General features: G+C 45.7%; 1 protein-coding gene and 1 non-coding gene across 2 annotated transcripts in view; both read left to right on the forward strand.

Annotated features, from left to right (window-relative positions):
- Window positions 1–25,926, forward strand: part of LOC137660305 (nucleoporin NUP188-like) — a 132,119-nt gene that overhangs the window by 67,631 nt on the left and 38,562 nt on the right. Inside the window, exons 16-17 of the mRNA XM_068395100.1 lie at window positions 15,182–15,339; window positions 22,504–22,727. Coding sequence (XP_068251201.1) covers window positions 15,182–15,339; window positions 22,504–22,727 — 382 coding nt within the window. The remainder of the gene's footprint in view (window positions 1–15,181; window positions 15,340–22,503; window positions 22,728–25,926) is intronic.
- On the forward strand, window positions 12,156–12,274 carry LOC137614510 (5S ribosomal RNA). The gene has a single exon (XR_011039093.1). It is a non-coding gene; the product is annotated as a 5S ribosomal RNA (ribosomal RNA).

Here is a 25,926-nt window from a genome sequence, read left to right on the forward strand (position 1 = left end):
CCCGCCCTTTCGTGGCAGAGCCCCTAGCAGGGGAGGCGCTCGTGCCGACGGTAAAAGAGGCAAGAGGAGAGGATCCAAGTCCTCCCGTGGCAGAGTCTGACTGCCCACGTCCTCAGACAGCGGTAGGGGCCAGACTGAACAGCTTCTGGCAGGCCTGGGAGAAGAGGGGTGCAGACCAAGAGTCTGTGTTGTTGCTCAAGGAGGGGTACAAAATACCTTTTGTACGCAGACCTCCTCTAGTAACAGTTCCTTTAGACCTCTCTCCCAGGTATCGAGAGGAGTCAAGGAGACAAGCTCTACATCAGCAGGTTTCTCTGTTGCTAGAGAAGGGAGCGGTGGTGAAAGTCTCGGACCTTCAATCACCGGGATTTTACAACCGTCTCTTCCTAGTCCCAAAGCATACGGGAGGTTGGAGGCCAGTGCTGGACGTCAGTGCGCTCAACGTTTTTGTTGTAAAAACAAAATTTACAATGGAGACCACGAAGTCCGTCCTAGCAGCGGTCAGAGAGAGAGACTGGATGGTCTCTCTCGACCTGCAGGATGCGTACTTCCACATTCCTATACACCCAGATTCTCAACCGTATCTGAGGTTTGTTTACAGGAATGTGGTGTACCAGTTCCGAGCACTGTGCTTCGGCCTCAGCCCTGCTCCTCTCGTGTTTACGAGGCTCATGAGGAATGTGGCAAAATTCCTTCATCTATCGGGAATCCGAGCCTCCCTGTACTTGGACGACCGGCTTCTCAGAGCATCGTCCCGTCATCGCTGTCTGCAGGACCTTCAATGGACGTTGGGTCTGGCAAAGGAGTTGGGACTGTTGGTGAACTTAGAAAAGTCTCAACTGAATCCCTCCCAGACGATTCTCTATTTGGGGATGGAGATTCGCAGTCTAGTTTTTCGGGCTTTTCCGTCTGCCACCAGGATAGAGCAAGCCCTGCTCAAAGTCCGCCTCATGCTGAAAAAAGACCGTTGCTCAGTGAGAAGTTGGATGAGCCTCTTAGGGACTCTGTCATCCCTGGAGCAATTTATCTCACTAGGGAGACTTCACCTTCGCCCTCTCCAGTTCCATCTAGACTTCCATTGGAACAAGAGCAAGACTTTGGAAGCTGTTTCAATCCCGATCTCCGAGCCAGTAAAAACGTGCCTGAACTGGTGGGACAGCAACATAAGTCTGCGAGAGGGTCTGTCCCTGGCGGTCAAGAACCCAAACCACGTGTTGTTCTCAGACGCGCCGGATTTGGGTTGGGGAGCGACTATGGACGGTCTGGAATGTTCGGGTCTTTGGACGTCGGATCAGAGGAGCATGCACATCAACTGCAAGGAGCTGTTGGCGGTTCACTTGGCCTTGATGAGTTTCGAGAGCCTTCTACGAAACAAAGTGGTAGAAGTCAATTCGAACAACACCACAGCCTTGGCGTACATCTCCAAGCAAGGAGGCACTCACTCCCACACACTGTTCGTCATCGCAAGGGACCTCCTCATCTGGTCAAAAGATCGAGGCATCTCCCTGTTGACAAGATTCATCCAGGGGGACTTGAACGTCCTGGCGGACTGTCTCAGTCGGAGAGGTCAGGTGATCCCCACAGAATGGACCCTCCACAAGGACGTGTGCAAGAGTCTTTGGGTGACTTGGGGCCAACCCACCATAGACCTCTTTGCCACCTCGTTGACCAAAAGGCTCCCGACCTATTGCTCTCCAGTCCCAGATCCAGAGGCGGCCCACATAGATGCTTTTCTACTGGACTGGTCTCACCTGGACGCGTACACATTCCCGCCGTTCAAGATCATCAACAAGGTACTGCAGAAGTTCGCCTCTCACGAAGGGACAAGGTTGACGTTGGTTGCTCCCCTCTGGCCCGTGAGAGAGTGGTTCACAGAGGTACTTCAATTTCTGGTAGACGTTCCAAGGAGTCTACCTTTAAGGATGGATCTCTTACGGCAGCCCCACGTAAGGAGTCTTCATCAAAGCCTCCCCGTGCTTCGTCTGACTGCCTTCAGACTATCGAAAGACTCTCAAGAGCTCGAGGATTTTCGAAGGAGGCAGCCAGAGCGATTGCGAGAGCTAGGAGAGCATCTACCATCAAGGTCTACCAGTCGAAGTGGGAAGTCTTTAGAGACTGGTGCAAGTCATCATCCATTTCCTCTTCCGGTACCTCTGTAGCCCAAATTGCAGACTTTCTCCTGCATCTGAGAAATGTTCGCTCCCTCTCTGCTCCCACTATTAAGGGCTACAGGAGCATGTTGGCTTCTGTGTTCAGACATAGAGGCTTAGATCTGTCCAATAATAAAGATCTCCAAGATCTCCTTAAGTCCTTCGAGACCTCTAAGGAGCGTCGTATGGCAACTCCTGGATGGAACTTAGACGTGGTCCTAAGGTTCCTAATGTCCGACAGGTTTGAGCCATTACATTCAGCCTCCCTGAAGGATCTCACCCTCAAGACGCTTTTCTTAGTGTGCTTGGCTTCGGCTAAAAGGGTCAGTGAGATCCATGCCTTTAGTAAAAACATCGGCTTTTCTACAGATAAAGCCACATGTTCGCTTCAGCTTGGTTTCTTGGCCAAAAATGAACTGCCTTCTCGTCCTTGGCCTAGATATTTTGATATACCTTGCCTATCAGAGATCGTAGGCAACGAGCTTGAAAGAGTACTGTGCCCAGTTAGAGCTCTTAAGTTTTATTTAGCTCGTACCAGATCCTTACGAGGTGGATCTGAGGCCTTATGGTGCTCAGTTAAGAAGCCCTCATTGCCTATGTCTAAAAATGCTTTATCGTATTTTATTAGATTTTTAATCCGAGAGGCTCATTCTCACTTAAGTGAAAAAGATTGTTGCTTGCTTAAGGTCAAGACGCACGAAGTAAGAGCGATAGCAACTTCCGTGGCCTTTAAGCAAAACAGATCTCTGCGAAGTATTATGAACGCGACCTTTTGGAGGAGCAAGTCGGTGTTCGCTTCATTTTACTTAAAAGATGTCCAGACTCTTTATGAGGACTGCTACACACTGGGTCCATTCATTGCAGCGAGTGCAGTAGTGGGTGAGGGTTCTACCACTACATTCCCTTAATTCCAATATCCTTTTAATCTTCTCTTGAAATGTTTTTAATCTTGTTTTGGGTTGTACGGAAGGCTAAGAAGCCTTTCGCATCCTTTTTGATTTGGCGGGTGGTCAAATGTCGTTTCTTGAGAGCGCCCAGATTAAGGGTTTTGATGAGGTCCTGTTGTATGGGTGGTCGCCCTGGATACAACAGCTCCTGGGAGTCTTTCAGCATCCTGAGAGGATGGCTGGGCTTCGTGAGGAAAGCGGACTAATAAGGCAGAGTAATCGTCAGAGTCAGCTTCCTTACCAGGTACCTATATTTATTTGGGTTTTGTTATGATATAATTGTCAAAAACTCTAAGCATATACTGTACGCCTTTATTGTATTAATACTGGTCTCTACCCACCACCATGGGTGTGAATCAGCTATTATATATTCACCGGCTAAGTTTAATATTTAAAAATGATATTTTGATTATAAAATAAATTTTTGAATATACTTACCCGGTGAATATATAAATTAAAGGCCCTTCCTTCCTCCCCGATAGAGACCCAGCGGAATGAGAAGAACTGGAGCTGTTTACAAGTATATGCGGTATCTGGCCGATAGTCGGCGCTGGTGGGCACACCCGCAACCTTCATGGCGATCGCTCGCGAGTTTTTGTGTTTCTGTCAAGCCGTCCGACACGTCAGCTATTATATATTCACTGGGTAAGTATATTCAAAAATTTATTTTATAATCAAAATATCATGTTTAAAGAACAGTGTTTAGCATCTAAAGTACTTTACTTAGTAAACCAATCACATATGGGCTTTTTCTGTCATCTCTGTTTTATTTCTAGCAGTTGGCATTACTTAATTCTGCAAATCCAGATTATGCTGTTTTCTTTTACGTGGTCATTTAGCATCAGATTACTAGGGGATGTCTTCTGGCTTTGCTATGCATTCATTTGATAATTTCAAGGGGTTTATTGCTAGATGACAGAGATCTGCATTCCATTTGTTTACATGTTGAAGGCAGCATTGTGATTTAGCTTACCAGTCTATTATGGAGCAATATGTTTAGCTTATGGCTAACAAAGTTTGCTTGAAAGAAAAATGTCATTTAGTTTGGTGGGGATGATGATACTACTCAGGCTATTACTAAGCTCTCAGTGGTTGGTAGTAGTGAGAGCTTCACAAACATTTTTAAATATGTAACTTCCCTGGTAGTTACATATATATAGCTTAAATCCCGCGTTTCGACGCAGGATTTAAGCTATATATATATGTAACTACCAGGTAAGTATATTTAGAAATTTATTTTATAATAAAAATACCATTTTTTTAAATTTTCTATTTTCATGAAATTCGAGAAGGCTAGCCCACTGTTGAGATGAGGCAGTGATACTAGCCTAACCTGTGTAGATCCAAATCATAGGCTAACTCAAGTTTTTACCAAGTGGTTTTAGTGTACTAGTTAGTAAGCCTCATCGTGACCTATGCTCTCTCGATTTACTTTGGGGCCACCCTTCTAGTGCAACAGCCTTGCTTTTCTGTGATCTAGTCACATCTTTATGACCACTGGATTCCGAGATAGAAGACCAACCTGGTAGGTTGGATCCTAATATCTGTCCTGCTACTGAAGCAAGCGCTCTTAAGCAACCTCTTTATGCCATCATTAATAATGTGGTTTATCATATAGTTCCTATGGAACTAGGAATGCCAATTTTAAATGTCTAAATGTTTTGCCTAAAGCTAAAAGATTGGTGGATCAAGATTTGAATGGCAGTGGGATACTGCCTTGACCACCAGGAGTCTCCTTTGCCTAGTGCATGTACAGAAGTTATCATTAATAGTCGGTCTGAAGGCATTACCAGAGCAGGACCCAGAAAGTGAGGTAGATGTTGATTTACAAGAAACTGACATGGATGATGTATCCCAGTTTCAGTTGTTACGAAAGCTTATCATGGAAGTGTATCCAAATAAATTGATTCAGGGAAGTTCTGTCATTGCTTACAAGGTTGTTTAATACTGCCACTACTACTAAGACTTCTTATACTCTGGAATTTTCTAATATTTTCATTGACAAATTGAATAAATTGATGTCTCAGATGGCAAGGAAGTCTACTAATGCTTCTTCCCATATGTTGTTAAAATCTTATCTCCTATGGAAGCAGTTTTAATTTGTAACAGAAATCAGTTGGCTAACCTTACTCTTACTCCAGATCAAGCTAATTGCAAGAGGATTTTAGTTGAAAGTCTCATATGCAGATTCTGTGGTAGAAGTTGTATTGACTCTTATTGAAGAAAAGTTTGCAGGCCACTGAATTACTTATCCTGTTTGGGTAGGACTGTATCGTATGACACACTCAAAGCTACCACTAAATTTGTTAAATATTTTGGTTAAGTTTAGGGAACAACTGTGTTCTATGGCTCAAACAGTTTCAGATGTGCAGAAGCACACACTGATTACATCATACAGTTGTCTAATTGAACTCAAAAGGACACTTTGAGATTAATTTCATGAAGGCCTATTTTTTCTTCCTACTGTCCTGTCATTTCTTCTCAAGACTATTTATTTACTGTATATCTCCAGGGGAGATTTTTTAGAACAGTTATAGACCAATGTCTTGGACTTAGGAATACCCCTCTTTTATTCACCAGGGTGATGGCTCCAATATCAAAATTGTTGAAATTTATAGGCATGAAAGTTCTGCTGTACCTAAACTACTGGCTAATTTTGAACTCATTAGAAGAGACTTTGGTTGATCATTTACGGTTGCTTAGGTTATCGAGAAGGTTGGGAGTCCGAGTCATTGTGAAAAAGCCCCTCCTGATTTTGAATCAATAGATTCTATATTTGAGGATGAAAATAGCAACAGTTCCTTTTTATTGAGAAGTTCAAACAGACGGAAGTGTTGTTGGTATGTATGTGTATGAGGCTCCCAGGGATCATGGTATTGCTTGAGAAGCTTATTTCAATGAGTTGGTTGAGGCTGAGGTATTACTATATTTGTTGCTTCCTGTTTAACTGATTTTCTAGTGCATTCCATGAAATAAAGTGAGGTTGAAGAATTCCCCCCCCCCAATCCTTTCGAAGTAAGAGCACTACAGTACTGCTATACTGATTAAAACTCCGACCTAGTGTGCACCTGCTTCCAAATAAATGCAAGTGCTGTCGTTTTCTCTGAAAAAATTCGCTACACACTTCCCCATTAACAGACATTCCTGAGCCTGAAGGGCCTAGAGTGCAGCTAAAAGCTCTTAGCATTTTATGTGTAAGATATATTCCTTCTCTAACCTCCTTCCTGACAGGTGAAGATAATACATGATCGTGCCACATTCTTCTTGGGAAGCATTATGTGAAATGACACAGGTCTGGGAACTTTACTTTCAGTGAACCATCCTGAGCCAAACGGCAAGTGGTCTCACCATTTTTACAGTTCTAGATGGTTCTGACTCATTGGAATGCAAATCAAGTCCTGATCGGGTGTCCTGTTTCAATGACGATTGAGATGCACTTATTGGAAATCTCTCAGCTTCAACCTTCTTCTTCTTTGTCTACACCTTTTCCCACTTCTATGTGTGGTCGATGTTTCTGGTCAGCTTTCTCTATGATAGATGGAGAATGAATCCCTTTCCTTTTGTTCATACCACAGGTCCTTCCTCTCATACTCCTCTCCTGGGAATAGGGATAGTGTTAGGGGTAATGACAGGTCCTCTTGGTTCCATGCTGACAGAACAACCAACTGGAATCACGGTAGAACTTGTTGCAGTTAAAGGTAAATTTAATGATGTTCACTGCCAGACATTCCCTGTGGGGGGAAGGTTGGCTCACTTTTATACCACTTGGAAGTGCCTTTGCCCAGATCCCTGACTTCTCTTTGTGATAAGGAGTATCCTCTAAGTTCCAACCCCTCCACAATGTTATATATGGATCCAATTCCATTCCGAAGTTACCTGAATAATTTTCCACGGTCCTTGGGACGGTGAAGAAAGGAGATTGGATGTTCACAATTGATCTGAGGGATACCCATTTCCACATACCTATTCATAAAAATTCCAGAAAGCTCCTTTGGTTTGTGAAAGTGGTAAAGGTTTGCTAATTCAAATACCTATGTTTTAGCCTGAGAATGACATTTAGAGTTTTTGCAAGAATAAGTGGCTACATCTTTTGGGCATAAGAGTGTTTTTTTACCTGGGCAACTGTCTGATTTTCAAGTCATCCCTTGGAATGATTCAATTTCTTAAGGCATGGTTGCTCAACATGTTACATATGAAGCATCACCAAGCTGATATTGTTTACTATAGAGGGAGAGTGGGAATTATATAAATACTTTAATGATAAAGATCGAAAAGAAGAGGCTTCGGCAAGGAAACAAGGTGAACCTCCTGTAAGTAATGTAGTAAAAAAAATTTTTGTTCCGTAACCGAAATACAAACCACGCTATTTACATTGGGTATTACTTTCAGCGTAGCTGAAATGACGAGCCATTAGATTTTAACGAGGGTTTCCTACCCCGCGCTAGTTAGCAGGGGTAGGGGAAGGGGTAGCTTGCTACCCCTCCCCCCCTCACACACCGGTGAAATGTCTCACTTCACTTTTGGCTCGGACAATGGACAGACGTCTCTGTCTTTGTCCTCGCTTGGCAGCCATTGTTTGTTTTGTCTTTACTTAATCACTTACTTTTCTTTTACTCATTATATATGTAAACATTTTTTCGTGTTTATGTATATATTTGAGTATAGAAATCAGTAAGTTTCCTTTTCAGAGTTCGTGCTTGTGTGTGTAGTGTACGATATCTCCGTGTAGCCCTCGGCAGTTAGGCCACCATGGTGTATTTTCATGGGTCGCGATCGAGTTTGACTACGGTCTTTCTCTCTCTCTCTTTGAGGTCGTTCACCCTTTTACTAGGTTACCTTTACTACGTCTGAGTAGCTTCCTTCCCGTGTGGGTGGGGTTGCTACGCCGTACATTTGTCTCAATTAGTTTATGAATCTAATTGTATTTGTTGATTTTTCAGCTTTTGTAGAACGATTCCTTTCGGGGTTTTCGTTCTTTATTTAGTGTTCATTCATTTTTAAATTACATAGTTACATAGTTACATAATTATAATTGTTATAATTCTGTGTTGGTCACAGCTCTCCTTCCGTGAGTGTAAGTGGTTGTGAGGGCACGTGCCTGTTGTGTAATTCTTGTGTTCTTTTCCCTCGGGATTCCTCTTTGGAGCCTTCCCGGGCGAATGAATGTTAACTAATGATTTTGTTTTTATTTTTCACAGTTACCGATCTAGTTCGTTTCTGTAATGTGACAACGGAGTGAGCTGTCTTGTTGAGGCCTGGGGATTCGGCTGTTGCTGCCTCCCCTATAGATCTTTGTCAGGGGCATGTCTCCTTCTCCTGGAAGTACTCCCGTGACGATTGACAGCTCTCCAGTTCATTTTAGAACACTCGGGAGGCTCGCCTCCTTGGGTCGGTAACTTTCCTTCCGAGGGAAGTTTTCCTGTCCGGGCTTGAGTTTTTCCCCTTTGGGGGGTTCTCCTCTTGCCTTTATTTCGTGTGACTATGCTCTTGGTGCTGAGCGGTCGCACCTGCAGTTACGCTCAAGGGGCTGGGCAACTGCAGGAGCCACTCTTCGGAGGATTGCTCTTTTTAGGTCACTGGCTGATGCGTCTCTTCTACGAAGTGTTTCTCTTTCGTTCGCGAGGGGGTACACTCATAGAGACTCCTCTTCGGAGGACTCTTCTGCTGTTGTTGCTGTTGGCCGCCTTCGCCGTAAGGCTCACCGTCCGCTACGTCGTAAGGGCCTCCCGTCTCCCTCTAAGGGTGCTAAGAGGCGCCTTTTTGAATCTTCTCCGTATGCAGCCTGCAGCTCCTACCTCCTTAGATCTCTCCGGGGATCGATCTCCAACGCCTTCCTGACCTTCCGCCCCTGGTGTAGCTGGACAGCAGTCTGACCTCGTCATCCGACGGGCAACGGTCCCTTCGGGGCAAAGGGTTGCCTCCCACGGGGGGTCTTCCCTTGCGTGTCAGGGTTCCCCTGCACGCAGTGTTAGCGCACAGGCGCTCTCCTGCTCGTCAGCGTTCTCCTGATCGCTAGCGCTCTTCTCCCACTACTGCTGTTCCTGTTGTGCGCCCTGCGCGCCATCGGTCTCCTGAGCGCTTTAGATCTCCTGCCCGTCAGAGCGCGCCTGCGCTTCCAGTTCCTGATACGCGCCCTGTGCGCCCACGTTTGCCCGCGCAACCTAGAACTTCGGTTCAGGTCTTGGACAAGGACTCTTCTTCTACGCAAAGGATTCCACGCGTCGCCCTTCTGCTCGCCAGCGATCACCAGCTCGCCAGCGACCACAGACGCGTCAACGTTCGCCTGATCTCCTGTGCATCAACGATCACCATCGATCTTCCACGTGTGTCAGGTCCCCTGGACACCATCAGAGATCTAGCACTCGCCTGCTGTGGACCACGATCTCCGGTAGCTGAGTCTTGCCGTAGATCTTCCTCCTGCTCGCCAGCGCTCAACTTTACTTCTGTCCTTCTGTGCGCCAGCTTCCTTCAAATCGCCAGCGCACATCTGCGCGCCCTTTTTGCCACGCACCAATGGGCGCCAACAGTTTTTCCTGACCGTCCAGGATCGCCTGATTGACAGCTCGCATCGGCGCTCACCTTCCTGATGCACCTGCGCGCCTTCTGATTAGCGCGATGCGCGCTAATCATCCCTAGTCTCTTACGCGTCAGCGATCTCCTACGCGCCCGCGCGATTCTTCGCCTGCGCGCTAGCGTTTTGTTAACGCACCACCGCTCGCCAACGCTCCGTCGCTTGCCAACGCGCCATCGCTTGCCAACGCGCCTTCACTCGCCTACTGGTCATCGCTCGCCTACTGGCCATCGGCCGCCTGTGCGCCCACATGCCTGCGCGACTGCACGCCCACGCGCCCGCGCACATGCGCGAACCGACGGTGTTCCATCGCGCGAACCGACGGTGTTCCATCGCGCGAACCGACGGTGTTCCATCGCGCGAACCGACGGTGTTCCATCGCGCGAACCGACGGTGTTCCATCGCGCGAACCGACGGTGTTCCATCGCGCGAACCGACGGTGTTCCATCGCGCGAACCGACGGTGTTCCATCGCGCGAACCGACGGTGTTCCATCGCGCGAACCGACGGTGTTCCATCGCGCGAACCGACGGTGTTCCATCGCGCGAACCGACGGTGTTCCACCGCGCGAACCGACGGGTTCCATCGCGCGAACCGACGGGGTTCCATCGCGCGAACCGACTGGGTTCCATCGCGCGAACCGACGGTGTTCCATCTCGCGAGCGTCGGCTTGATTCCTGCAGTAGCCATTGCTTGCCTACGGGTCATCGCTCGCCTGTGAACTATCGGATTCCGACCGCCAGCTCTCGCCCTTCCAACCACGCTCGCCCTTCCAACCACGCTCGCCCTCCTTCTGCGCTCCCTCGCGCTCTTTCGTCCGCGCTCCTGCGTGCCCGCGCACTGGTGCTTCCACGTTCGGCCACACGCGAACCATTGATTTACCATCGCGCGAGCACCAGGGCGATTGCGACCGCGATTCCCGTCTGGGTTTCGCAATACGGCCAGCCTGGCGAGTCTTCTGGAGCGCGTATTTCCAGAACACGGTCTTCACCCCGTAAACGCAGAGCATGGCACGTGCAAGAGCAGGAAGAATCTCCAAAGAGGTCTGGGCAACATTCTCCTTTCCAGAACCTGGGTTAGCCCTTCCTCCTCGTCATTCCCTGGAAGGGTCGTGCCAGGGAGTTTTCCTTTCGAGATTTCTCCGTCGGGCAAGGGGTGACTGGTTTAGCCCTTCCTCTTCTCCATCCTGTGGAAGGGGCTTACCAGGTCCTTTCCCTTCTCGGTTGCGACCCGAGGTTTCGTACAAGGAAGCTCCAGGAAGATCATAGGTACTTTCCTCCTCTCAGGCTCAAGCACCTTTGCGTTCCGTCGCCAAGTTTCGAACTTGCGGGCAAACTCGATGTTGGAGCATCTAGACGCAGTGACCGAGGGCTTCCCCTCGGGTGTCTCATCCGTGGATGTCGACAAGCTCAGACACTCTTCCATCCTTGGGAAGAGCTTGTTTGAGCCCAAGGACAGAGACATGGACAGCTGTTGTGCGGAGGAAGTCGAGTTCCGTTTTCACTCCTCCAAGGCGCTTTCTTCCAGACCCTGCAGGCCTCCAACGCCTCTTCTTTCAGCCTCGTCGGCCTAAGTTATCGGACTGGCTACGGCAGCTAAGACAAGGTGTACAATAGCAGTCCCCTCCTGTCAGGGACAGGTAGCATGGAAGGCTCTCCCGGGGAGGCATAATCCTAGAGGGAGCGGCAGAGTTCACAAACTCTAGGATTGGCAATCCCCCCTTGCAGGTCTCACGCTGGGAGGATGCCTAAGGTTACTCATCCGGATAACAGCTTCCCGATGCCGATTCCTGCACGATCTCCGTGATCAGCCAAGGATATCGCGCCTCGCTCTTACCATCTCTCCGTCTCTGTCAGCGAATCCAGTGTCACTGAACCTCTATGCCATGGGGTCGGCAAGAGTTTTGCCCGTTTGGGCAGATGGATCCATGCCTTAGGGGAAGGTCCTCCATAGGGTCGTCGACGGCTTCACCCCCCGGCTTCTTCAGTCGATCCTTTCTCGTAGGAAAGCATCTGAGACGGGAGTTCCGTCGTCGACCTCTCAGCTCTGATCAAGTTTGTCGAACAAACTTCGTCCAGCGTGGAACAGCAGAGTCGATCAGACTGGTAATGAGGCTGCAGGACTCCTTAGGCCCTGGATCGGAAGGATGGGTACTTCCAGTTTTCATTCCATCCATCTTCCAGGAAGTTCTTGGAATTCAGCCTAGACTACAGGTGTTCCTGCTTAAGATGCAGTGTGGCGATCCTGCTGCGGCATCGCAGGTTTTTCCCCAGAGAACTCTCCCTGCTTTCCTCATGGCTGCTCAGGAGCAGGCTTCCGCCTCTTTCGCTTTTTGGAGGTCTGGTCAACCCCGGTAGGCTCGGGTTCGACCTTCTTCAACACCGGGACAAGCTTCCGGGTCTTTACCAAGAGTGAGGGATCATGGTAATTTGCTAGGAGCCTTCTCTACTTCTGCCTCAACATCTGGAGTATCTAGCCATGATATTGAGTCAACGGCCATACCACGTTGAAAACACCGCTTCTCGTCCGATCAGCGAAGTTAAGCAACGTTGGGTCTGGTCAGTACTTGGATGGGTGACCGCCTGGGAACACCAGATGCTGTTGCCTCCTTCTCCGAGCCTTCCCTTCAGTTGACTGTGGCAAGGCTGAGGAGAGTCGTAGTACCTGTTCTCAGTCAAGCAGAGCTTTCAGCCCTACCTTGGAATGTTTCCTGGGTCTCTTTTCCTCATTGTCTCGTCTAAAGTCCCGAACGGTCGCCTCAGGATAAGTTCCCTGTTAGGCGGCTCAAGTTCCGGTGGTATCGAAGCAACGATTAACCGGACTTTCTGGCCCCTGTGGGACCAGCGGAACGTTTAGATCTGCAATGGGGGTTGACCTATGGAACCTCTTGATGGGAGTGGATATTCTCGTCCTTTCCCCACATTTTGATGCTGTTCTTGGACTCGTCAAAGAAAAGGGGGGGGGGGGGGCATGTTCCGGTTCAGGCCTATGGTCAGGACCTGAAGGGTACCTCCCCATCATTCAGGCAGGCTGATCCTACAGTTACTGCCAAGTCGCTCCGTGCGCGACGACTTCATGGTACTGGCGTATTCCAACCAGCAAGGGACGCATTTTCATACCTTCGCATCTTGCAGTAGAGATACTGAGATGATCCGAGGCCCTCTCAATACCACTATCGGCTCGCTCATTCCGGGCAGAGGAATGTTCTCTCCAACTATCTGAGCAGAGCCTCGCAGTTAGAGAGTACCTGGGGGTCTTTGGCCTATAGTAACCAGCAAGTCCTGGCCTGGGGGACCTGATCGCGACAGCCTGGAACTTCAAGCTTCCGCTGTTCTTCCCCCCAGTCTCAGACCCCAAGACACTTTGGCAAGATGCTTTCCGGTGACGGTGGGACAACATCGACGCCTGCGTCTTCCCACCATTGTTGTCTGTTGAGAATGGGTCTCAACACGACCAGGTTGTCTGTCAACCTTTCGATGGCCCTGAGAGCTCCACTGTGACTATACGCAGAACGGTTTCCGGACCTTCTGCTTCCCCTGACGGAACTCCCGGGAGAGCTTCTTCCACGGCACAGGCTACTCAAACAACCACACTACAACATCTTTCACGAGCCGTGGCATCGCTTCGGCTTCACGCCTGGAGACACTACGCCGCCTCCTCAAGAAGAGACAACCCGCTACAGTCGCGGAGTGGAGGTCGCGTCACCTGCGATAGTCATCCGCAGGGGTCTACCAGGCGAAGTGGAGAGTCTTCTGTGGTTGGTGTCGTGGAAGAGATACCTCTTCCCTTGAGGCTTCTTCTCCAGCAATTACGGAGTTATTGCTTTTTGGCGGGAGGAAACTCTTTTCCGCTCTCGGCAGTGAAGCCTATCGCTCAGCCTTTCCCTGGCCTTCAGGCTGAAAGGAATAGACTTTTTCCTTCCCGCTGGACCTTTCTTCGCTCATGCGAAGCTGCGAACGTCCCTGCCCCCAGTCGGAGTGAGACCTCCTCCATGGAGCATGGTTCGGACTCTTTAGTCCCTTAAGAAATCTTCTCAAGAACCATTACGTCAGGCCTCTGATCGTATTCCGTCTTGGGGGACGGTGCTCCTGCTCACTCTGGTCTCGGCCAGTGTGTAAGCAATCTTCTTGGTCTCGTACGACTCCGCCCTTTCTAAGGAATAGGGGAAGGCAACATTCAGGTTCGCTCCTGAGTTATTTTCTAGACTCAGAATCTTGGAGTCCCGGGCCTTCGGTCCAACGCCTTCAAGATTTCAAGTCTCCATTCTGTATCAGATGACCCAAAACCTTCTCCTTCTCGCCAGTAAAGGAATCGAGGGGTTATCTTTGAGAACAGCTGCAGTTTGTCCTCACGTGCAGCCGGGTTGGGAGCACAGGAAGGACACAGGGGAGAGTCACCAGTATACCTCTTCGGTTCGGACTCAAGGACATTCATCTCGACCTGAATCCAGACCCTCCCCCGTCACGTCGCCCCACAGCACGATGTCGGATACATCGCAACGTCCCTCGCCTTCGAGTAGAACTACTCTGTGACGCAGGTGCTACAAGCTGGAGTCTGGAAGCGTCTAATGACCTTCGCAGCCCGCTTCCTGCAAGACGTGACCCACAGGAGTATCGATACGTTTCTATCGCTCTGTGGTGGCTACACAACAGCTGGTCTAACCTCAAGCTCCTTTTTGGACAGGTAGCAGAAGGTTGAGGGCATTGTTATCAGGTTTTAGTCTGCATGAACGAAAGAAGTATGTCTGGCCCTTACTTCTTACTTCATCATCCCCTCTACGGGGAAGCAGCATCCTGGTCTCTGCATAGCTGACCTCGAACCTCTGCAGGTAAACCATGCTTCCTTGTGTTCCGAGTATTGAGTCAATACTGTCGCGTCCCCCATACCCTGACGAGGTGGTATTGGGAACGTCCTAACCCAGAGTTCCTTCTGGAACTTCAGGTCAACTGCCTAGGACGGGTCACACTTCTTCCTTCACACACAAGCTTACGTAGGCCACATGGTTCCTTGCGGAGCAAGGAACTTGTGAGGTGCAGGGACTCCCTTTCTCGAGTGCGACTCACTCGGATTCTGAGTCCCCGGGTAAAGCCAAAGCCAGTATGGCTGGGGACTTTCCACCCTTCCTAAGGGGTAAGTCACCCAATGTAAATAGCGTGGTTTGTATTTCGGTTACGGAACAAATGACAAATTCGGAGATAATTTGTATTTTTCCTAACCATACAAACCGTAGCTATTTACACATATTTGCCCACCAGCCCTGTCCCCCAAGTCAAGTCCTACCTCTAAGTGAAGTGAGACATTTCACCGGTGTGTGAGGGGGGGAGTGGTAGCAAGCTACCCCTCCCCCTACCCCTGCTAACTAGCGCGGGGTAGGAAACCCTCGTTAAAATCTAATGGCTCGTCATTTCAGCTACGCGGAAAGTAATACCCAATGTAAATAGCTAAGGTTTGTATGGTTAGGAAAAATACAAATTATCTCCGTATTTGTCATATTAAAATCACTTTTATTTTTAGGCAACTAGTGGAAACAACAGATTGCTTCAAGAGCCTTAGCAAGCTACTTTTGTTGATGCAAGAAGCTGTAATGGAGACCCCAATTCACTGTAATTTCACAATCTTAGGCGCAGCATTAAGAATGGTTACCTTAACAGAAGCTTCTTATGAGTCACAAGGTAAATTGAAGTGAATTGAAGTCAAGTTTTAAGTGAGCAATAAAATAATTCTTAAGCATATGATTGTAATGGAAAATTTAGGAGATTGAGTGTGAAGACATGATTTTGTATAAGTACCTATAAAATAGAGCAAGTTTGGAGTTTAAACATAAATAGTAGATAATGATAAGCCATCTTATTTGTTCATTTTATATATTTATTTATTTATTTATTTATTTTTTTTTTTTTTTTTTTTTTTTTTTTTTTTTTTTTTTTTTTTTTTGTATTAGCCTTTTTCATTTTGGAAGGAATGTGAAGTTAGATAAAACATTGATTATTCATTTACATTCAACACGTGGTGTTAATTAATGTTCTGAAAAATCATAATGCATAGATCTCATATTGAAAAATTAGATAATAAAAGCTTATTTTCAATATTAATCTTACCCGATGATCATGTAGCTGTCAACTCTGTTGCCCGACAGAAATCTACGGTCGGGATACGCCAGCGATCGCTATACAGGTGGGGGTGTACACAACAGCGCCATCTGTGAGCAGGTACTCAAGTACTTCTTGTCAACAAGAACTCAATTTTTCCTCTGTCGTGCCACCGGCTAGACCTACTTGGATACGCTGTTGATTCTGGAGTTATTGTTCACGATTTGGTGATGTATTTGCTCTAGAGTTTAGCCTTCGCTATTCAGGAAGCTTTATCTTTAGCTTAGCAAGCTTTTGGAATTAATTTGATTTAATTATGGTGACGAAGAGAGTATGGACTCTCTTTCACTTTTAAATGGCCGACCCTTCCCTTAGACGGAAGTGTTGGTGTCGAAGAGAGTATAGACTCTCTTTCACTTTTTATTTTATATCTCTCCGCCATTTATAGGCCTCTTCGATTAACTTTCCTTTTATTATAAACTTATAAAAATTAATTTTTATGTTTGTTTATATGCGACCTTTCCTAATAGTAGGCGGTCCTTACTTGGAACCGAAGTTAATTAACATTGAGCTCGTCATATCGTTTTTCCTGTTAAGAATTTATGCTATTTTAATTTTAATGTTTTTGAAAGAATTTCTTTGATAGTCTCGTACTGTTTTCAAAGTTGAACTAACGTTTTGTTTAGTCTCCGCAGTTGTTGACGTTCAGAACGTTCAACTTGCGCTCTATCGTTACGATAGAGAGAGAGTATTTCACGGTTTCACGTTGCAGTAAGAGTAAACCGATTCTAGCGTTTCGTTCATTCTTTCTTAGCTTAAATGGTTTTAATTCTAATAAAGGAACTTTTTATTTGGGAAACCTTTCAGTTTTTTTTCCTTTAACAAATAATATGTTTTAACGATATATATAATTGGGCTCATCTCTCAGGTTCTAAGTCAAGAGAGAGAGAGAGAGAGATAGAGACGGAGGGAGAGAGAGGAGGATAAACGTTTCGTTCAAGCGGGTAACGTTGTTCTCGTTTTTTGCTCTTCTCCCTAGTCGCTATAGGGGAAGAAGGTAAAACGTTTCTAGAGTTTTATTCTTGTTCCCAGGCTTTATGCGGTGAGAGATTTTAAACGTAGTTTATTTGATCTAGTGTTTAGTCTCTTTTCCAGCCACTGAATTCTTTATCTTTCATTATGTTTTTCTGTTACATTGTAATACTGTTTTTGCAATTACTACCTTTTAATGAAGGATAGGATTGCGTGTTTCAGGTACAAACCACTTAAAGTTTCGAGTTCAGTGAAATAAGTGCAAACAGAAAATCAAAAGTGATAAAGTGATATGCGCAAAGTGTTACAGTGTTGCGTTCGAGGGTTCGTCTGTTCATGCCAGTTGTTCACCTAGTCCGATACCTCTTACAAGCTCCCAAGCCCAGGGGAGAAGTAATGTCGAAGGACTTATGGGTTCCTCAGGCCTTGATCGACGAACAGACGTTTCCCTCCGTGGTTTCGGGTGTATCTACACACGTTGCCGACGTGATCACCCCACCCACACAAAGACGAGAGAGCCCATTTATTCCTCGTCTGCGGAAGAGGTTTCTCGCAGAAACCATGGACCAAATCTTGCAGCTTTTAGGTGCAAGTCGGTCCCTTCCGCGCAAGTCCAACGGCCTAGGTGTAGCCACTGGGTCAGTTCGGACTCGCTGCAGTACGACAACTGCACACCTCCCAAGAGAGGCTAGATGGTACCGCAACAGGCAGTAACTCCGTCTGTTGCCGCACCAGCTGTTTTAGACCCTCAGTCACAACGGACAGTAGCTCCGTTTGTTGTTGTCTTTCATAGACCTTAGTGGTCCATGCTGCAGACTATACAGTCTCAGCTTGCTCCTTCATGCAGGAGTATCATGCTGGAAGGTTGACAATGCAGCCTGTTAACCTACAACCTGCCGAGGTTGTGCGCTCAGGCTCAGCAGATACTGCGGCTGCCTGCTCCCACCCTCCACCTGTGAGAGCTCCACCACCGATGCGCAGTCCACCCTGCCAGACGCATGTTCTTGCTGCACCATCTGCTAACATGCGTGAGCTACCGCATCAGCAGTGGGAAGGTTCTGTAGAGCTGCCGGGTTCCAGCACTATGCGGCATTCTCCGCTGCCCATGCAGCATGCTCTGCATACCTTACAGCATGCTCTGCATACCTTACAGCATGCTCTGCATACCTTACAGCATGCTCTGCATACCTTACAGCATGCTCTGCATACCTTACAGCATGCTCTGCATATCTTACAGCATGCTCTGCATACCTTACAGCATGCTCTGCATACCATACCGCATGCTCCTCAACCCACCGCAGCCCCTCCCACGCACCAGCACTCTGCTTTTGTTGTTGCCAGCTCCCACACTCCGACTGCGGAGAAGGTTGACGATGCACCCGTGGGCCTACACCTCCCACGGTAGTGCGCCCGGCATGGCTTCCTGCTCTCACACTCTTGTTGTGAGAGCGCCTCCACCCATGCACAGTCAACCCTGCCAGATGTATGATGACTCCCACACACAGAGCACTCCGTTGCCGTGCGGGAGCTACCACAAGCTGCCGTGTTTTGACACGGTGTGTCAGCCTCCACAACACACTGTGGTTACCGCCACTCGCCAGCAGCAAACTAGTCAGGCAGGAGTTGAGGCTTCCCCACACAACTTTGGTTGTTGCCAACTCACAAACTGTCATACAGTTACATGACGTTGCCTTCTGATCTGCTACTTATACACCAGTGCTGTATGTCCTCTCGCTCCTGTTGTGGTTGACAGTTCAGTTTTGACAGTTCACAGACTGTCAAGCAGTTTCATAACGTTGCCTTCTGGTCTGCTGCTTTTGCACCAGTGAAACCCTCACTGAGAGAACTTAGCTTTTCTCGGATATGGTTCCTGTAGATGAGAAAGTGCTGTTCTCCCTCCTTCTGATATTCCCTTGAGGACTCTGTCATTTGGAGAGGAGCCTTAAGCTGCTTAGCCTCCTATGGACTTTTATTTAAGCATAACATGCTTCCAGGGAGGGTAAATGGTTCCGCTTCAGTCGCTAACCCCGTCTGTTGCCACACCTGCTCCCATAGACCTTGGACTTGGTTGCAAGACATGCAGTCCATGCTTAGTCCTTGATAGAGGATTTTTTACGGACGCTGAGGTATCCTACTCACGTCCGCCAGTTGAGATGGTTCCTCCACCGGTGCGACCCAGTGTGGGTTGACAGTCGCACGTTGATGTTATGCTACTCTCGGAGGTGGTTGTGGATGTTCAGTGTGTCACTGGGAAGACGTTCAACAACCAGCAGAGGTGTCTTGTTGTGACGCAGTGCGGCAACCTCAGCAACCCGATAAGGGGTTGTCTGTACTACCCAGACAGTCTAGACAGTTTCGGGTTGTCGCTGTTCTTCCTCGCTTCCCCATGGTTGACAGTTCACAGACTGTGCAGCAGTACCATGATCTTGTGTCCGGCTCCGTCACGCATCCACCAGTGCGACCGGATTCAGCGAGTCAGACGTTGCCCACTCCGTTGCCGTTTCCTCATCAGTTTCGGATGAGGAACCCTCTGATGAGGACATGGCTGAACAAGAAGATCAATCCCCAGCCCTGCTATCCATCCAGAAGATGCTGAAGAAGGAATACAGCCCTGTCAGGCTGTGGATGAGTCTGGTTAGGACACTGTCATCCGTGGTGCATTTGGTGTCACTTGGAAGACTACACCTCCGTCCTCTTCGGTTTCATCTAGCTCTTCACTGGAAAAGGACAAGACGCTAGAAGCGGTCTCGATCCCGGTTTCCGGAAGATAAGTCTGGTCTAACCTGAGGAAAGGACTTTATCAACCTTTTATAGGGTCTTCCCCTGACTGTTCAGACTCCCAACCACGTTCTCTTCTCAGACGCATCGGACGTAGGCTGGGGTGCGACCTTAGGCGGTAGGGAATGCTCGGGATTATGGAACTCGCGTCAAAGGACAATGCATTTTAACTGCAAGAAGCTTCTGGCAGTAAGTCTGACCTGGAAAAGCTTCAGGTCTCTCCTTCAAGACGAAGTCATGGAGGTCAACACGGACAACTCCCTGCTTTGATGTTCATCTCCTAGCAAGGAGGGACCTACTCTCTGACATGGTGCGAGTTCGCTAGTGACCTCCTCTCCTGTTCAACAGGTCTAGACTTTTCACTAGTAACAAATTTCTTCCAAGACAACTTGAATGTCTTAGCAGTTTGTCTCAGTAGGAAGGGACAATAATTCCAACATATTGGACCCTCCACAGAGATGTATGCAAGAGACTTTGGGTCACCTGGGGCCATCCAACCATAGATCTCTTCGCAACCTTGATGTCCAAGAGGCTCTCAACAGACCCAGCAGTGGTTCTTTTAGATGCCTTTCTACTAGATTAGTCTCATCTAGATCTTTATGCATTCCCTCCGTTCTAGTTTGTCAACAAGGTACTGCAGAAGTTCGCCTCTCTCGTTGGGACAAAGCTGACACTAGTTGCTTCCCTCTGGCCCGCGAGAGAATAACTTACCGAGGTACTTCGATGGCTAGTAGACGTTCCCAGAACTCTTCCCCTAAGGGTGGACCTGCTACGTCTGCCACGCGTAAGAAGGTACTCCAAGGCCTCCACGCTCTTCGTCTCACTGCCTTCAGAGTATCGAAAGACTCTCGAGAACTAGAGGTTTTTCGAAGGAGGCAACCAGAGCGATTGTTAGAGCAAGGAGAACATCCACCCTTAGAGTCTACCAGTCGAAGTGGGGAATCTTCCTAAACTGGTGCAAGTCAGTATCCGTATCCTCGACCAGTACCTCTGTAACTCTAATAGCTGACTTCCTCTTATATCTGAGAAAAGAGCGATCTCTTTCAGCTCCCACTTTCAAGGGTTACAGAAGCATGTTGGCATCAGTCTTCCGTCACAGAGGCTTAGATCTTTTTAACAATAAAGATCTACAGGACCTCCTTAAGTCTTTTGAGACCACGAAGGAGCGTCGTTTGGTTACACCTGGTTGGAATTTAGACGTGGTTCTAAGATTCCTTATGTTAGACAGGTTCGAACCACTTCAATCAGCCTCCCTGAAAGATCTCACCTTTAAGACTCTTTTCCTGATATGCTTTACCAGCTAAAAGAGTCAGTGAGATTCATGCCTTCAGCAAGAACATCGGATTTTCATCCGAAACGGCTACATGTTCTACATCTTGGTTTTCTAGCCAAACACGAGCTGCCTTCTCGGCCTTGACCAGTATCGTTCGTTATTCCAAACTTATCGATATGGTTGGAAAGGAACTAGAAAGAGTATTATGTCCTGTAGAGCTCTTAAGTTTTTTTTTTAAAAACCTTTATGAGGCCCGTCTGAAGCTTTATGGTGTTCAGTTAAGAATTCATCTTTGCCTATGTCGGAGAATTCTTTATCCTATTATTTTCAGACTGTTAATACGAGAAGCTCATTCCCTCCTGAATGAGGAAGACCAAGCTTGGCTGAAGGTAAGGACACACGAAGTTAGAGCTATCACAACTTCCGTGACCTTTTAATAAAATAGATCTCTGCAAAATATTTTCGACGTAACCTTTTGGAAAAGCTAATCAGTGTTCGCGTCTTTTATCTTAAGAATGTCCAGTCTCTTTACGAGAACTGCTACACTCTGGGACCATTCGTAGCAACGAGTGCAGTAGTGGTGGGGGCTCCACCACTACAATTCCCTAATTCCAGAACCTTTTTAATCTTTCTCTTGAAATATTTCTGGGTTGTCCGGAAGGCTAAGAAGCCTTCCGCATCCTGGTTGATTTGGCGGGTGGTCAAATTCTTTCTTGAGAAGCGCCTAGATTAGAGGTTGTGATGAGGTCCTTTAGTATGGGTTGCAGCCCTTAATACTTCAGCACCTAGGAGTCGCTCAGCATCCTAAGAGGATCGCTAGGCTCAGTAAGGAAGACGTACTTAAAAAGGCAGAGTAATGGTTCAAGTCGACTTCCTTACCAGGTACTTATTTATTTTATGTTTGTTATTTTGAATAACGGCTAAAATAAGATACGGGATACTTAGCTTCTTTGTTAACATGTATGCTGGTCTCCACCCACCACCCTGGGTGTGAATCAGCTACATGATCATCGGGTAAGATTAATATTGAAAAATGTTATTTTCATTAGTAAAATAAATTTTTGAATATACTTACCCGATGATCATGAATTTAAGGACCTGCCCTTCCTCCCCATAGAGAACCAGTGGACCGAGGAGAAAATTGAGTTCTTGTTGACAAGAAGTACTTGATTACCTGCTCACAGATGGCGCTGTTGTGTACACCCCCACCTGTATAGCGATCGCTGGCGTATCCCGACCGTAGATTTCTGTCGGGCAACAGTTGACAGCTACATGATCATCGGGTAAGTATATTCAAAAATTTATTTTACTAATGAAAATAACATTTTATTAAATAATTTGAAATAGTTTAATAAGTGAAACTTCAGAAATTTAAACTGGGTGCAAATACTTTTATGGTGAGCGGGTTGACATGAGTCTCATACTTAGGTTGTATGTTACTTATTTGTTTTGTAATTTTCTAAATATTTTTCTCTTCTATAGTTTTCATTTTTTCTCAAATTCTTTTAAACTTTTGAGCTGCTTTCTATAGTAGGACTCTTGTGTTTCTAGCATTGTTTTCCTACTACTACAACTGCTTTGAGGATTAGTGACAGTGCGTAAAAACACTGTACTAGATTTGCATTAGCTATCACTTGTAGTTAAACATAATTATTAATTTACAGATGAAGTAATTGTGCTGTTGGATCCTGTGCTTGCATTAGTACAGCAACATGGCAGATTAGCTGGCTCTGCAAATCCTGGTGTCACTTCTGAGGCTATACTGAACCTTGCAACAGCCTTGTTACATCAGTGTTTGTTGCGTTGCCATCCAGACACTGCAGAGCTTCACCTCAATTATTCTCCTGTTGTACCTGCTCTTCTTCATGCTACAGAAATATACATGCAGGTATTGGATCATTATTTATAGTTTCAAAGGATTCTAACAATATAGCTGGCTCTTTCCTTTACTGTATTTTGACTTGTGACTTGAAATTTAGAATGCCTGTCCTAACAAGTCTTTAGAACACAACACATACTCTCTCTCTCTCTCTCTCTCTCTCTCTCTCTCTCTCTCTCTCTCTCTCTCTCTCTCTCTCTCTCTCTCTCTCTCTCTCTCTCTCTCTCTCTCTCTCTCTCTCTCTCTCTCTCTCTCTCTCCCGAATTACGAGTGTTCGAATTATACGATTCCCCTTTTATGCGATCGCTATTTTTCAAAAATAAATTTTCTGTATCTGCGAAGCTGTTTAAAGTCTGCGAGTCATACACTACAAAATGTATCAAATCTATTGTCTTTTTAAGTATATTGGTAGCCCTAAATATGGTGATTTATAATAAATGTTACAAAACAATATTAGCATTACATCTTATTAACATAATTTTTATAATAAATAGCCTATTTAAGGATAAAATTCCACATCAACAATGAAATCAACTGTTAACTGTGTGAGTCCAGCTGACAAAATGTAAACAGAATTGTGGTTACGTTCTCGGCAATCTTTATCTTTCTCCAACCTTTCGATAATTTTAATGGTAGTGTTAATGATGGTATATTAAATCATTATTTTTGTTTAGTACAGTATATATAAAAACTTTATTTTTCCCTTTGGGCGTTCAAGATTTTCACGAGTAGACTGGGTTCGTTTATCGGCAGTGAATAGCCTAAACTTCGGTAACGAGTCGGCAATATTTTGTCATATTTTAATCAGTATACATTTGATTTGCAAAGATTGGTTTTGTAAAGTACACGGTATAATTATAAAAAATCTCTCTCTCTCTCTCTCTCTCTCTCTCTCTCTCTCTCTCTCTCTCTCTCTCTCTCTCTCTCTCTCTCTCTGTAAGAAATAAAACCTTAGTTCACATATGGCAACCTGAGTTTAAGAATGAAATTAACGACTATTGTTAGTTGTGGCGATCAATTCCTCACGTCAGGAGGTACACGAAACAAAAACACAGCATTCGATTACAACAGCTGATTCACTCTCTCTCTCTCTCTCTCTCTCTCTCTCGTGTTATACAATACTTACAAATAGATGAAACAACCAAAATCAGTTTTCCTAAAGTGTCAATTAAATACAAAACGAAAAAATTATACCGTGTATACATCCATTTCAATCGTAGCTTAAAATACGGCATCCGATTTCATCCGCAAACCACTAATTTTTAGGAAACATCATTTTACTCTAGAAAATTGCTACTCTTTAAATTTTATTGCACATAAGAAAACGTGTACTTTTGTTTTTAAATTTCGGGTGTGTTTTAAAATAGAGCATTGCTGACTTCTTTTTGTTTTACTTTTGGCTGTGATCAGATCAGCTGATGTATAGCTGCCGCTCTCAAGAATAGGCGCATACGAATACAGTAACAAAGTATTGTGTATACCATTTCTTAACTTATTCAAAACATCTATACAGTTGATATTACATAAGTACCATTGTGTTATAACCTATCATATTTTTGTTTAGTACATTTAAATCTCTCCCTCTCTCTCTCTCTCTCTCTCTCTCTCTCTCTCTCTCTCTCTCTCTCTCTCTCTCTCTCTCTCGGCTACTCTTCACTACCTTTCATTTGTTAGTGAGATAGAGAAAGGTAAGAAATGTTACCTCACATTCAATTTCTGTCTCTCTGTCACTTTCATTCCCCACAACTCCGATCCATACATCACAGTTGGTAAAATCACTTCCTCATATAGAACTCTCTCTACATTCATGCCCAACCCTCTATTTTCTACTACTCTCTTAACTGCCCCCAACACTTTGCATCCTTCATTCACTCCCTGACGTACATCTGCTTCCACTCCACCATTTGCTGCAACAACAGACCCCCAGTACTTAAATTGATCCACCTCCTCAAGTAACTCTCCATTCAACATGACATTCAACCTCGCACCACCCTCCCTTCTCGTACATCTCATAACCTTACTCTTACCCACATTAACTCTCAACTTCCTTCTCTTACACACCCTTCCAAATTCTGTCACTAATCGGCCAAGCTACTCTTCCGCGTCTGCAACCAGAACAGTGAACCCTCGCTACTTCGCGGTTCGACCATCGCGGATTCACCACTTCGCGGATTTTTTTCATAACGCATGTACCGTATATTTCCGCGTATAAGACGACCCTATATTCCAAAATTTAACCATTAAAAATGAGGGGTCGTCTTATACTACCGTTATAAAAATCACACCTTGAATTCTATGTCTGGTTTATCAGTAGGCTAGCCTAGGTTGACGTGCGATAACCACCGACACACATGAAATGATTTACATTAATATATAAATGTATAATGAAAGTAATAAAACCATTTTTACCGTATATATTATTGGCATATCTACAAAAAGGGGATAAATGATAAATTCGAGGAATAATTCCAACTTTTAACCATACGCGCACAGCTGAGAAAATGTAAACATTGAGTATTGTTTGTGTTGTTAGCAACTTTTTCTCTCGCTAACCTTTCAGTAATTTTAAAGCTAGTGTTAATTACAATAGTAATAACATAGGATATCATATTTATTTGTTTCAAAATTATTATTTTTAGGTGTAACTAAAAATTTTTTTTACAAACGGTACAATCTTTATTTCTAAATAAAAATTACAGTACATAACAGTATTGCATTTAAAACCTAAAAATTTGTAAAACTATTTCCAATCAATATTAAGCATCAAACCTGCGACATGTATAAATCTAACACCAATAACTCCTCACAGTTATCACTGTCTGCTTCGAAAAGCTGTTCGAACATATCACGAGATCTATCATATACGCCATCATCGTAAGGATTCCAGTCCGGTTCCGGTGAGTCGACTTTGGCTTCGTCGTCACATTCGTACAATAAATCGTCTTCACTGCCATCCATGTCATTTGAGATCCCGTATTTTTAAAATTATTTTATGACACTTTCCACCTTTACATTATCCTATGCTTTTATAACAAACTCGCAAAGAACATAAAAGAAGAAGAAGAAAGAGGAGAAACGGGCATTTCGTACGTTAGCAGCTGATGAGCGTAAACAAAACAACGCAGGCTAGGTGACGTGTGTTCTAGGAAAACAATAAAGGATTTGTTTTGTTATTTCATTTACTTTTAATTTATACGGATACAGTAAG

Source organism: Palaemon carinicauda, chromosome 20 (genome assembly GCF_036898095.1).
Source record: "Palaemon carinicauda isolate YSFRI2023 chromosome 20, ASM3689809v2, whole genome shotgun sequence".
Lineage (NCBI taxonomy): Eukaryota > Metazoa > Arthropoda > Malacostraca > Decapoda > Palaemonidae > Palaemon > Palaemon carinicauda.